The 13,587-nt window shown below is 40.4% G+C and overlaps 1 protein-coding gene and 1 non-coding gene across 2 annotated transcripts; both read left to right on the top strand.

Moving 5' to 3' along the window:
• The first annotated feature begins 4,464 nt into the window (after positions 1–4,464).
• LOC148360817 (lysozyme g-like) lies at positions 4,465–12,420 on the top strand. Its single transcript, XM_088341718.1, has 6 exons — positions 4,465–4,603; positions 4,677–4,703; positions 7,010–7,087; positions 10,135–10,331; positions 12,017–12,155; positions 12,225–12,420. Exons 2-6 carry the CDS (start codon positions 4,700–4,702, stop codon positions 12,359–12,361), a joined length of 555 nt encoding a protein of 184 aa, XP_088197844.1. The 5' UTR covers positions 4,465–4,603; positions 4,677–4,699; the 3' UTR covers positions 12,362–12,420.
• trnav-gac (transfer RNA valine (anticodon GAC)) lies at positions 7,651–7,721 on the top strand. The gene has a single exon. It is a non-coding gene; the product is annotated as a tRNA-Val (tRNA).
• Positions 12,421–13,587: the final 1,167 nt, after the last annotated feature.

Below are 13,587 nucleotides of genomic sequence, written 5' to 3'. Positions count from 1 at the left end.
TCCTGCCTCCTGCCTCCGATCTGGTCCGGCCTCGTGACATAGAGATCTAGATCAGTGGTTCTTAATGGATCTGACTTAAGGACCCACCGTTGCGACCTAATTACAAACCGCCACCCAAATCAAGAAAAATTTCTGCCTCTCAAATTTATGAAAGGAAAGAATTATCAGGTTCAAAACAAAATGATCAGCAGAACCAAAAGGACTTTAAGTACCGTATATACTGGCATATAAGCCTACACTATATATATAAGCCACCCACTAAATCAGCTTTAACCCTTGGGATACATGACTTACCAGTATATACTCTTCCATGAGTGGGGTTGGTAATTAGTGGGGGAAAACATATAAATAATAATGGCAACATGTTTTATGAAGAATACCTAGATAGATGTCTAGATAGATGTCTAGATAGATGTCTAGATAGATAGATAGATAGATAGATAGATAGATAGATAGATAGATAGATAGATAGATAGATAGATAGATAGATAGATAGATAGATAGATAGATAGATAGATAGATAGATAGATAGATAGATAGATAGATAGATAGATTTTTTATTCATCCCCGTAGGGAAATTCACACTTCCAGCAGTATCCTTGTGTTGAAAAATAGAATAATGACAAAAAAGATATAGAATACAAAAATAACCAATATAACATGTTGATATAGAGTATTTAAATGGTGCTACGGAAAATACACACTGTAATAAGAATAGGGTAATGCAAATGTGGGGGTGGGGTTTAATGTGGGCTTTTACTCCCCCGGGTGGGGTTAAAGAGCCTCATGGCATGAGGAAGAAATGATCTCCTCAGTCTGTCCGTGGAACAAGACTGTGACAGCAGTCTGTCGCTGAAGCTGCTCTTCCGTTTGGAGATGATGCTAGTGGATGTGATGAATTGTCCATGATTGACTGCAGCTTTTCCAGTGCCCGTCTCTCAGCTACTGTTGTCAGGCTGTCCAGCTCTGTGCCCACAACAGAGCTCGCTTTAGAACTCATAGAACATTTGTAGGAGCTTTTTGCAGATGTTGAAGGACGCCAGCCTTCTGAGGAGGTACAGTTGGCTTTGTCCTTTCCTGCACAGAGCTTCTGTGTTGGCAGTCCAGTCCATTTTATTGTCAAGCTGAACACACAGGTATTTGTGTTCAGTTCGAGTTGTTTTGGGGTTAAAAAAAATGTGTGTATTCACGATTTTAAATACGGTAATAAAAAAATGATCCATCTTTTTTAGCACTCTGTGCGACCCAGTGATAAATAATTTATGGCCTGGTCCATTTTGATACATATTTCACTGCATGTTACAGTATTAAATTCGAAATCCCTACTACTCTGAATGGTTATTGTCCTGCATTTTGTGCACGATAAAAACATCTCTTATAGGGAAGCATTTTATTTTGAACAAACGTGATTTCAAATGTATGCTCTTATTTCAACGACGTGACGTCAGGGGAGGCAGTTCAGGCTGTGCCTCCCCTGTCATCGTGAAAAAATACAATTAAAAATGTATTAAATGTTTGTATTTATTCAGTGTTTAATTGGTCCATGATGCAGGCGAGGGTGTGCCAATAAAAAGGTGACAGTCCAAGATTTTGTGAGGCGCCACTCATGAAGAAAGGACATACATGGGTTCGGTATCCTAGAATCACAAAAGGCTGAGTCAAGAGTGCTTGGGCCGTGACAATGAAGGCAACAAACTAGCACAGAGCCAAGGGGACAGACTGTTTTAATGATGACAAGGAAGAGTCGTGATAAGAGGGAAATCAGGACAAGTAACTGCAGCTTTGAGGAGGAATATTGAACCTGAAATTAGACACCAAATAAGGTAAGGTTGAGAGAGAGAAAGGAGGGAGAGAAAGAAGAGAGAGGAGAGAGAGAGAAAGACAGAGAGAGACCATGGAAAGAAAGGAGGAAGAGAGGAAGGTTAGAAAGAAGAGAGTGAAAGTAGAGGGTGAGAGAAGAGGACGTAGATAAAGAAGGGAAGGGAAGACAAAGAAATAAGATAAATGTGAGAAAAGTAAGAAAGGAGAAAAAGGAGAAAAGCGAGAAAGAGAAAGAAAAAGTGAAACAAAAGAGAGAAAGGAGAGAGAGAGAGACCATAGAGACAAAGGAGGGAGAGAACGGATAGAAAGAAGAGAGAAAAGAAAAGAAAGTAGAGGGTGAGAGAAGAGAAGAGGGATAAAATAAGTAGAGGAACAGACAGAAAGAAAGAAAAGCAAGGAGGGAAATTAAAGAAAGGAGAGAGAGACAGAGAGAGGGGGGGAGAGAAGAGAAAGGAAAGAGAGAGAAGAGAGGTTATAGAGAAAAGGGTGGAGAGAGAAAGGATAGAAGGAATAAAGAGAAAGGAGAGAAAGGGAAGAAGATGAGAGAAAGAAAGGAAAGAGAGACAGAATAGAGAGAGGCAATTGAGAGATAGGAGGGAAAGAAAAGGGGAAGAAGTGGAGAGAAAGAGAAAGGAGAGAGAGAGACAGAAGAGAGTGAGCTCATTGAAAGAAATGAGGGAGAGAGAAAAATACAAAGAAGACAGAGACTGGAGATAAAGGAGAGGGGGAGAGAGAAGAGAAAGGAGATAATGGAGAGAGGAAGCAAGAGAGAGAGGAAGGAGGAAGGGCGATAAGAGAAGAGAGAGGTAGAACATAAGTAAAGAGAAAGGGAAAGGAAAGAGATAGAAGAGATAAAAAATGAGAGAAATGAGTGAGAGAAATGAGTGCATTCATTTATAACTTAAGGTAAGTCAATATAACTCTCGTCTCTGCTACAGTTAAAATATAGCTTGTTTGCTCAGCCAATCAAAGACGTCGGATTGTTTCTTTTGTAAATGGGACTGTCCCTCCCCAGAAACCAACCTTAACGATTTAATTCATGCTCTAAATTCGCGCAGCAATCAAATGCAAGTTCGGCCTTGTATCGATGTACTTTCTCAGCCACTTCCTTAGAATTGCTTTTGTCTTGAAGTTTTTATTTGACGTGTGAATAAACAAACCTGAATACTGCAGCAACGCCTCACTATTTTTATTTTCGTTGCTCTAGCTCCGCCCACTTTTCAAATACACAAAAGGTAGAATTCTCATTTTAAAGGCGAGATATTGCTTTGGAAAGGAAAATATTGTGTCGTAAAAAATACATTTTATCTTCTCTATGACTTGAAACTTTTTTGTTATAGTATAACTTAATAACTCGTTCAATGTTTTTCATTCTATAGAATTTCAATTCAAACCCGAATTTATTGTCATTGATTACTATATATTGTAAATAGTTCACAAGGGGATTAGATGTTGCACTCTAGGATAAATATGTTTAATAATAAGATAGAGAGGCCATATTTTTGAGGACAGCTGGGGTGCCTGCAGACCTGTTTCAAAAATAACTCCCCAGTGCTGGGTCATTGTGATTTTCTAGTAAAATTATTGCCTTGTGGGCAGCATGGCGGCGCAGTGGTTAGCGCGTGTGCGGCACAGTTCTGAGGTCGTGGGAACCTCCTGAGTGGGTTCAAATCCAGCTACCGGCCTTGCTGTGCGGAGTTTGTATGTTCTCCCCGTGCTTGCGTGGGTTTCCTCCGGGCACTCCGGTTTCCTCCCACATTCCAAAAACATGCATTTCAGGTGAAATGGCCGGTCCAAATTGTCCCTAGGTGTGACTGAGCGAGTGAGTTGTCCGTCCCTGTGTGCCCTGCGATTGGCTGGCAACCAGTCCAGGGTGTCCCCTGCCCACTGCCCGATGATTGCTGGGATGGGCTCCAGCATCCCCGCGACCCCACTGAGGATAAGCGGTGCAGCTGTTGAGATGAGATGAGATTATTGCCTTGTAGTTGAGTCAAATTTACCTTACTTCTTTCTTATCTCTCTTCTTGTAATTACAGCGTTATTGTTACAGTGTTAATGTTACTGTGTACCTGACTTGTTAACCTGACTGCCCATTTTGCACATCTGGTTAGCTACTCTTCTTGCACTATCGGCACTATGGTAAAATACTATACGTAGCCAAAATACAATACAACATTATTTATATCTGTACATTCAAGGAAACTGTGGGGGTCAGATGCATCGACATTTCGTTCTGTATACACGTGTACTAGAATGACAATAAAGTAGATCTGAATCTGAATCTGAATCTGAATCTCTCTTTCTTTATCAACCTTTCTTTTTCCCTTTCGTTCTCTTTCATTTTTTTCTTTCTCCCTTTTCTATCCACCCGTCCTTCTCTCTCAATTTTTCTCTCTTTTTATCTTCCTCGTGTTCCCTCTCTCCTGCCGTTCCTGTAAACGACATCTTCCAACAACATCTTAATTTGTATTCAATCATATAAAATCCTTCATAATCAAATGTATAAAATCCTTCAGTTTTGAACAGACATCCCTACCTCAGTTTGTATTAATATTTTCAGTGAAGAGTATCACTTTGTTTAACCACAAAGACGAAAGTGAAAGTACAACAAAAACTAGGGAAATCCCCTTCGGGGAACTGGAAGAACAAGTAGGGAACAAAGTACACACCTTAAAATGAAAGTAAAAAGGAATAAAGGAAGCACGCTGTATAAAAGGAGAAGTTGAGGCAAATAGAGGAAGCCAGGAGAGCACTGAATAAGACTGACACTCCTCATTAAAAGGTGAGATCATTTCTTTCAGCAATCTAAGGAAGGATACATTTTTCAAATATAACTCTTTATTTCTCTACTTTAGGTGTTTACACGTCAACAAGGACAATGGGTGAGTGATACTTTTATTATGCCGGAATTTCCTCTTGTGTGCTGAATAGATAAAGAGGATTTGCTAACTTTATATCTACAGTGCCTAGCGAAAGAATTGCCCCCCTCCCCCAAGATGTTTTTGTCATATTTCCAAATTTCAGGCTTCCAACTCAAAGCCAAAAAAACTGATGGTCTCTAAGAATTGACAACATGCGAGACACAATCGTGAAGTGGAACCACATTTTTTCTACGTTTTATATTCACACTAACAAAAAAAGTAGGTTTTGCAAAAACATTGGCCCCATGTTCTCTGGACTCAGTCCCTGCCAACTTTTGAATGATCCAATGTTGACCTAAATGACTAACAATGACAGCATTGTCATTAAGTTTAAGTTGTGATGGTCTCAGAGGTCTGGGAAAGCAGACACTGGAGAACAGATCAGACAGGTCCGGGATAAAATTGTGGAAAAGCTTAAAGCAGGAATGGGATAAAAGAAGATGTTCCAATATTGTGAAAGAATTCATCACTCTTGAAGTTATCATGTTTAAAGCACGTTACATTCACTCACACGGTCAGATGTCCGGTTGAAACAAGAGGTTAGGACAGACAGTTAACACAGCTGTGTCTGCAAACTCTGTAAAATTTCATTGTGACGTTTTTTTCACTTGCGCAGCAATAGAAGGCTTACGAGGGGGAGAGCACTTTGGCTGTTTTGCTAGAGCGCGCACTTGGGTGGGTTACTCGGCTGCCCCTCGCGAGTGACAAAGACAATCTTGGTTGGTCTGAATTCACTTCAATTACAGTCCTCAGACTTGTCACAGTTGTTTTGAAGAAACTTTCACAAATATCTATCACTGTCCAGGGAATAATATTAAAATAGGAAGCCCCCTGAGCTTCACCATCTCGTAGACGAGCGTCCTGATGTCTGGGGTACTCAAAACAACACCGAGCGTTTCTCAAAACAATGCCTGCTGTCCTCCGTCAGAGTCCTGTTATCAACAGAACTAGACAAAATATTCTGCATTTGGAACAGCCTGACCTGTCATTGAACTAAAGCCTACTCAGTGAAAGTCTTCATTGCATTATGAGTCAATCGTATAAAATCCTTTATAGTCAAATGTATAAAATCTTTTATAGTCAAATGTATAAAATCCTTCAAAACCAAGAGGCCAACACATTGCTGAAGTGGGACAATCCGTTCATAAGACAACTATTGGTCGTACTCTGCCTTTTATCTAAGAGTGGTAATAAGAAAACCCTTTCTGAAAGAATACCACAAAAAGGCCCGTTTGTCATCTGCAAGAAGCCACATGGGAGACACAAATGTCATATGGAACAATGTGCTCTGGTCAGATGAGACCAAAATTGAACCTTTGGGGCTGAAAGCGAAGCATTATGTTTGGTAAAAAAAATAAAACCGCACATCATACTGAAAATACAACCCCATCTGTCAAACATGGTGGTGGCATCATCATTTTCTGGGGTTGCTTGTCTTAAGAGTTTGAGTTGATAGAGCCAAATACAGGGCAATTCTGGCAGAAATTCTGTTGAAGTCCGCAGGAGACCTGAGAATGGGGCTCAGGTCCACCTTCCAACAAGACAATAACACTAAACATAAAGCAAAATCTAGAATGGTTTAAAACTAACAACATAAATTGGATGTAATGACCAAGCCAAAATTGTGACCTCAATCCCATAGAGCATTTGTGGAAAGATCGAAAAATGCAAACCCTAAGGAACTTGAGCTGTTCTGTAAGGAAGAATGGGTAAATATTTCTCTTTAAGAGATAGAGAGATACCCAACAAGCCTTGTGGTTTAGATGACAGCAAAAGGAGGTTATACAAAGAACAGGATTCACCTACTTTTAAGTTTTTTACTTGTTGGCACAACATAAAATGTTGAATCAGGTTACTCTTCATAATTGGATATCACATGTTGTTGGTTCTTAGGAAATATTTTGATTTTTTTTTTTATCTGTAAGTTTGAAGCCTGAAATATGGCAATATGACAAAAAGTTCTTGACAATTCCCAAGGCAATTGTGAGAGTTGGTGCTGGATCTTGGAAGACGTTACCGGCATAAAACTGGTGGCATCGAATATGTTATCGTAGGCATGTAGTCGTTAGCAATAAGGAGATGCATTGGGGAAAGTCTAGAAATCAGAAAGTAATAACATAGTAATAACACTGTTATTACACTGTGTAATATAATGTTGAATGCGCCCATTCAAAATGAATGGGACATTCAATTTGAATGGGCCCATTCGGAATGCATGGGGCCAGGCACTGTATATAATAAACACTTTTAGACATTTTCCCGTCTAGGTTACGGAGACATCATGAAGGTGGACACGAGCGGAGCATCCAAGGCAACGGCCGGACAAGATGGATTGTCCTATGATGGTGAGAGAACCTTTTAACAGCAAACTCATTTGAATACAACAGCTAAATGCAGCTTCACCCTGTTTGTTTCCAGAAAGCCTCAATTAGCTAGTTTATCCTAGAAATCTAAACGGACAGAGTGTAATATTTGACCACTAGACGTTGCTGCATTATGTCAGTACAAGGAAGAATACAAACTACGGAAACTCAGTGTGACCAAAACACTTAATTTTTCTTATTGGTTTTTTTAACGAGCTTATCACAAGGTTTGTGGCTTTTGGGGCAAGATGTCAGACAATAATTTCAACTCTTGAGCCTCATATTATGTGAAATACATTTCATACCCTCCAAGTATTTAAAAAATGCAACTTTACATAGTTGTGTATGCATTTTTGCGTAGTATTCTTATCCACATATATACAATATTCTTTAAAAATGATTTTTTTCATATAAGAGGCACTCAATAACCTCTTTAAGTATGCTTAACTTAATTTGTACTTTGGGCCTGTTTATCAGATTTAAAGATATAACTAAAAAAAATCTGTTTGATTTGACATGTGTAGCATAACACACCTATCTATGTGTGCATAGTGCAACAGGTTAGCACATTCGCCTGACAAGCGAAAGGTCCTGGGTTCAAGACCCGGTGGAAAAATTGGTTAGCCTGGAGCAGGATGGGCGCTGCCATGCTATACTTGCCCAAGACACACTACAGAAAACAGGCTCCCTATACTGTACATATAAATACGGCTGGTTGGATGGATGCCCTGACCTTGAGGATCAAACCAGTATACCAGGCTCTGTGGCGTTTCAAAGTCAAGTGATTTCATCCCGATTTTGGTCCATATAAAGCCGAAGCAACTTAGTGCAGTTCGATAAGAAACCATTTAAACTGATAAATCGAAACGCTGGCAAACAACTTTGATTGGGTGAGCAGTACAGGTGGGCGGATCCCTGCACACAGCGCAAGGCACTTCCTTCTCTCTCTCTCTCGCTCAGTGCAGTCTACACCCAAAGTGAATATGACGATATGCTTATCGTTTGCAGTAATTTGTGACATTTTTACAAAAGAACTTTGCATGCAAATTGTTTTGAAACCGTTATTAAGGACAATTTTCGTGGAAAAAAATTGCCTCAACACTCTTAACTGAAGGTGGAAGACAAATTGTAAATGGCATATTTACATTGATTTGGGACACAGGATTTGCCATTATTATTATTATTTTATATATTTGATTAAATTATCAAGTGACACACAGTGAAATAAAACGTGCTGAAGAATTAGCTTTTGCCTAGAGAGCGTGTTTGGCACTTTTTTTTAATTTTGTCTGAAAATATATGATGTGGCTCTCTCAATTTCTTTTTAAAACAGTTTTTGTTTTTATGGATCAAAAAGGTTCCTGACCCCTGCAGTATACCAACATATTTACCTTCAGTGCAGACGGCGCTGGACAGATAAAGGTGGGCTGTGTTCATAGTTCCGCCCACCCCTACCATTCACCCAATCGTACTGCTGTGTGTGCTTGGCTGGTGTTTCTGGCTGTTGAGCCTCAATTGTTTAATGAGATTCCATGTAAAGGATTCCTTTGCAATGTACAGACTAAGGTCTGTTGGTTTGACACCTTGACTGTAAACTGCCGTCAAGCCAAATCATGTTTATTCGTACAGCCCTTAATCACAAGGAGTCTCAACGGTGTAGTGAAGAGGGTTCTTTTTATATACTGGACAGAACTGTTCTCAACACTATTTTTATATCAGTCAATAGACTTGATGCTGCGTTCATTAGATTACTGATGAGATTTGCAAGAGCCATATGTAATGAAAAGAGCCATAGGTTACCAACCCCTGATGTAGAGGATGCTCTTGATCGTCCAATGTAAAAGTTTAGGGGAAAACCAGCCCGTTTAAGTTTTTTGAGGAAGTAGAACTTTTGCTGAGTCTTCATCACCAGGATGCAAGTGTTTGTAGACCAGGAAAGGTCCGATGTGATGTGATCTCGCCCCCTACTCCATCCAGGAGTAAGGGGAGTTGTCAGTCTTTCTGGGCTTTCTGAAGTCCACAATCACCTCCTTGGTCTTCTTAATGTTCAGCACCAGGTGGTTTGCTGAGCACCACCGTGACAGCTGGTGTATCACCTTTCTGGATTGGGTCTTATTGGTGTCTGAGATAAGACCCACGACTGTAGTTTTGTCTGCGAATTTCCCATCTGTATTGATAGGATTGATAGTAACACAGTGAAGAGGGCTGGGCTGAGCACACACCCCTGTTCGTGCATTTGCTGAGGACCAGAGCAGAGGATGTTTCTCTTTCCTATTCTCAACACACGAGGCCTGTTGATGAGAAAGTCTCTGACCCTGTGGAAAAATGACCCGGGCAGACCAACCTTGCATAGCCTCAGCGCCAGCTTGTCTTGGATGACAGTTTTGAAAGCTGAGCCAGTCTAAAGGGTAATGGAGACAGCCCCCGATTCGTCCTGTAGGCAAACCGGAGGTTGTCAAGGTCTGTGGGGATGTTGTCTCTGATGTACTTGAAAAGAATCTACTCAAGCCACTTCATGATTACAGGGGTCAAGGAAACAGTCCAGTAATCGTTAAAGTAGGTGGGGAATGTCTTCTGTATTGGTCTTATAGTGGAGAACTAGTGCACAGAGTCCGACACCCTGCCTGGTCCTGCAGCTTTGCAGGTGTTGATTTTTCTCAGGGCCGCTGCAGGACAAGGGGCTGGTGTTACTCCTCCAGCCAAGGTAGGAGTTGAGTTTTTCTTTGAAAAAAACTTCGAAGAATGTCTGTAAAATTCTGTTTTTCTTCGGTTTGAAACGAGGCATACAGTTCTATCGCCCCTCACGAGGACAACAAGCGTTTCTTGGCTCGTGGTATTTTAACCGTAAATGTAAAAATTCAGCAATTTTGAAAGGGACATTCAAAGAAAATTAGAAAGATCTTTAACACTGAATAAATATAACCCTTAAATATAGTTTTAGTGTTATATTTCCATAATGACAGGTGAGGCACACCCTCACTTGCCTCCCCTGACTGCACATGACTGAAAAATCATGTCTCTTTTAAAAGGCGTTCCAGCATCCCACACCATGGCTAAAACAGATGTGGGCAGAATGAACAATTACAAAGCCCTTATCCAGAAGGTAGGAGGGCAAAAGGGGATTGATCCCGCTGTCATCGCTGGAATCATTTCCAGAGAGTCCAGGGCTGGAACTACCCTGGACAACGGCTGGGGAGATCATGGCAACGGTTGGGGGCTCATGCAGGTAGGTAGCATGCGTTAGATGCAATAGTTGAATGAAAATAGGTGATTTTATGGTGAATCTTTTTTTTCAAAGACCCCTGAGATAAGATCCAACTTGTTACCCTTATCTGGAGAAGCCCTAAATGCTGTATGGCTGGCAAACAAACAAATAAATAATTTCAATAATATACAAAATAAGGTAATCAAGTAATAAAAATACTTAAAAATAATAACAAAATAATAAAGATGAAATATAGATGAAAAATGGCACGACCAGAACGGAATCAGGACAAGTTTATTGAATAGAAGGAAGGAAGGGCAGCGCCCGCGATCCGGTGCTTGCTGGACGCGGGAAGCAAGTCGCTCTCGCAATCGGATCGTGATCCGAATACGGAAGTGGATCTTCCGTAGCCGGAGATGGCGGTGTCAGGGACGGAAAAACAGGTCGATAGCCGTGACAGGAGAGCAAAAACGTGGTCGGGATCAATAACGGGTCGTAAGCCTGGACGGGAGAGCAGACGTGGTCGTGATCAAAAGCGGGTCGTAGCTGGAGAGAAACGGGGGGATCGGGAAGGATCAGGTGGAAAAACCGGTGCAAAAACGGGACAGGAGGGAGTTAGGGTCAAAAAGGCTTGCCTTGTAAAAACAGAGGTTCGCAGACGGACTGACAACCGGAGAGTAAAAGGACTGGGTTTAAAAAAGGACAGGGAACCAATCAGGTAGCCCGCAGCGGCTGGCGCCAAATGTTTTTTTTCTGTTGGCTCATTCTATCAACCAACAAATTAACTGAACTCCTACGGCCGCGATCCATTATCCGTGATTGCATAATGTTGCGAGTGGGGTCTGTCAGAAGCCACTTTTGTCCGGTGTGGGTGCTCTCTTTATTTCATTTTTGCGCCTGCGGTCTATATCCCTAAACCTGTATTGCTACAAACAGGAACTACCAGGGGACACATTTATCGGGATGCATACCATTCTACCCCACCTAAAATGAAATGTACGTTTGTAGTTGCAATCTATTATCCCCGGTTGACTATTGCTGAGAACAGGGCCTAGAAGAGAGCTTTTTTAAAGTTTGTGCCATTGTGGCCCGCCTAACAATACTGCACTGTTTTGGTTGCGAACCATTGTAGTCAATTTCTGCTGAGGGTGTGACCGGCAAATTTGTGTCATGCATGGCAACTTATCTTTTCCCCTTCTTTTCGCCTTAAATGAACAGCATCTATGCAGTCGCGATCTACTATCCCTGGTCTACTATTGCTGCAAGTAAGGGTGGGCGTTGTCGGGTTTTACCTCAGGCTGGTTCTGGTCCCCATGAGAGATTACAGTATATGTTTATTCCATTTAGTTTTTTATTTTATTTTTTAATCTGTGCATAGTTTTGTTCATTATTTTGATTTATTTCCTTATTTATGTTAACAAAGTGTTTTAGAAGGTAATTACCTGTGAGAAACTCATTCATTGCACTATTGTTACTGTGCACATATTTTCACTAATGCACGTTTAGAACTTAGGTCAGTTTTTAAGCACTACCTTGTAAATATGTTTGACTATTTATCCAGACATTTTTTTCTTATCTGATTTTTCTCTTTTGAGTCTTTATTATGGGTTTATCCTGGAGTGTGATGTCTAACTCTTTGTAAATGATGTTCACTATGTTATCAATGATAAAAAAAAAACAATTCTACAATGATATATTTTGCCCAGGTTGATAAGAATTCTCACAACCCCAGAGGTGGATGGAATAGCGAGGAGCATCTCAGTCAAGGCGCGACCATCTTGATCGATTCCATCGGTCAGATTAAAAACAAATTTCCCAGTTGGACTGCAGAACAGCAGCTCAAAGGTTGGTTTGTGAACGCTCTCTTGACGCATGCGTCCTCTCGCGGTTAACTTTGCCATGAAAACTCTGCAGGTGGAATCGCGGCCTACAACTTTGGTGTGTCCAATGTGCAAACGTATGAAAGAATGGACCTGGGCACGACTGGAAATGACTACTCTAGTGACGTGGTTGCCAGAGCTCAGTGGTACAAAAGCCAAGGTGGTTTTTAGCAAAAAAACAATGCAGTAGATGAAAACTGATGGTTGCGGAATAAACAAGTTGATTCCTGTCTTGTTCTGTACTAATTCCAACAATGAAAAATAAGGTTTTTTTTGCATACACTGTAAGATAAATTATGGTCTAAATGTGCCTTTTATACTATATTCAATACTCTTATACCCAATATATACTTATACTCTTTATACGTTTATGTTTCTATCGTGCACAATAAGTGTGTGGTTAATATAAGTTTTCAGGCACCAAGGGATGTGCCTCTGATTAAAAAGCTACAACTTGAAGGGCCACTATGAGGCTGGTTAAGAAAGATAGCTTTGACACTCTCAAGCTGCTCGAAAGCTTTTCTTCTCACAGAGACGCATTGTGTTTACAAAGTTTCACTATCCCTATTGCTCATTTATTATAATCACACGCCATCTATCGACCAACATTATACAGTGCATTTAAATATGTGATTCCTGTCTAAACCAATCAGATTAATTTCCTGTGTTCATAAAAACCAATCAGACGTGTACATTGCTTCTTGTGTTTCCCAAAAAATGAGCCTCCTGAATAAGGGGAGCGTGATTTCTCCCTGATCCGATCCTGGAAACACGCACCTCCAATAGAAGGGGCTATCAAAAACCTAAATCTCCGACTCATTGAGTTCTTTTCCTTATTCTACTACAATCTCAAGTTTTAATTTTAAATACACTGTCTTGTTTATTGTAGAAGGTTAAGTGAGAAAAACATAAGAAAAGTAAGTAATGGGATAGCCTTTATTGTCATTGATTACAACATAGTGTACATTTCTACGAGATTGAGCACTAGATGGAGGATAACTTTTTTTTTGTTCTAATCAAAAATCGGGTCAGAAAACTATACCGTTGAGGTTTTTATTGCAATAAAACAAAACATAGAATATATCATAGGCTTGTGAATACATAGCAGAGTTGTTTCCTTCTTAAAAGGCATTGACAAAATGGCTGACGTTTGTTTTTATTTGGAATTAATGTCATTTGAAAGATTGAAGCATTGTTGGAAATGACTCAAAACCCCGTGACCACCTCCAGTCCTGCTCGGACTGGATTTTTCTGTTTTTTGCAGGTGGTCTGGCAAGACTCAAAATCTCCCCCGAAAGAATATTAGATATCACCTGGAACAGTGTAGAGACTGTATAAAGACTGAATAAATGAATACATAGAGACATCAAGCGAACAAATTAAGAAGTAGAAAAGCA

Source organism: Urocampus carinirostris, chromosome 8, assembly GCF_059441175.1.
Source record: "Urocampus carinirostris isolate Australia breed hairy pipefish chromosome 8, RoL_Ucar_1.0, whole genome shotgun sequence".
In the NCBI taxonomy this organism is placed as follows: Eukaryota; Metazoa; Chordata; class Actinopteri; order Syngnathiformes; family Syngnathidae; genus Urocampus; species Urocampus carinirostris.
This window is presented reverse-complemented; position numbering and strand designations above follow the sequence as displayed.

Coding starts and splice junctions, on each gene's coding strand:
- LOC148360817 (XM_088341718.1), top strand. Junction 10,332..12,016: donor ACGGTTGGGGGCTCATGCAG/GTAGGTAGCATG, acceptor TATTTTGCCCAG/GTTGATAAGAATTCTCACAA. Junction 12,156..12,224: donor TGCAGAACAGCAGCTCAAAG/GTTGGTTTGTGA, acceptor AAAACTCTGCAG/GTGGAATCGCGGCCTACAAC.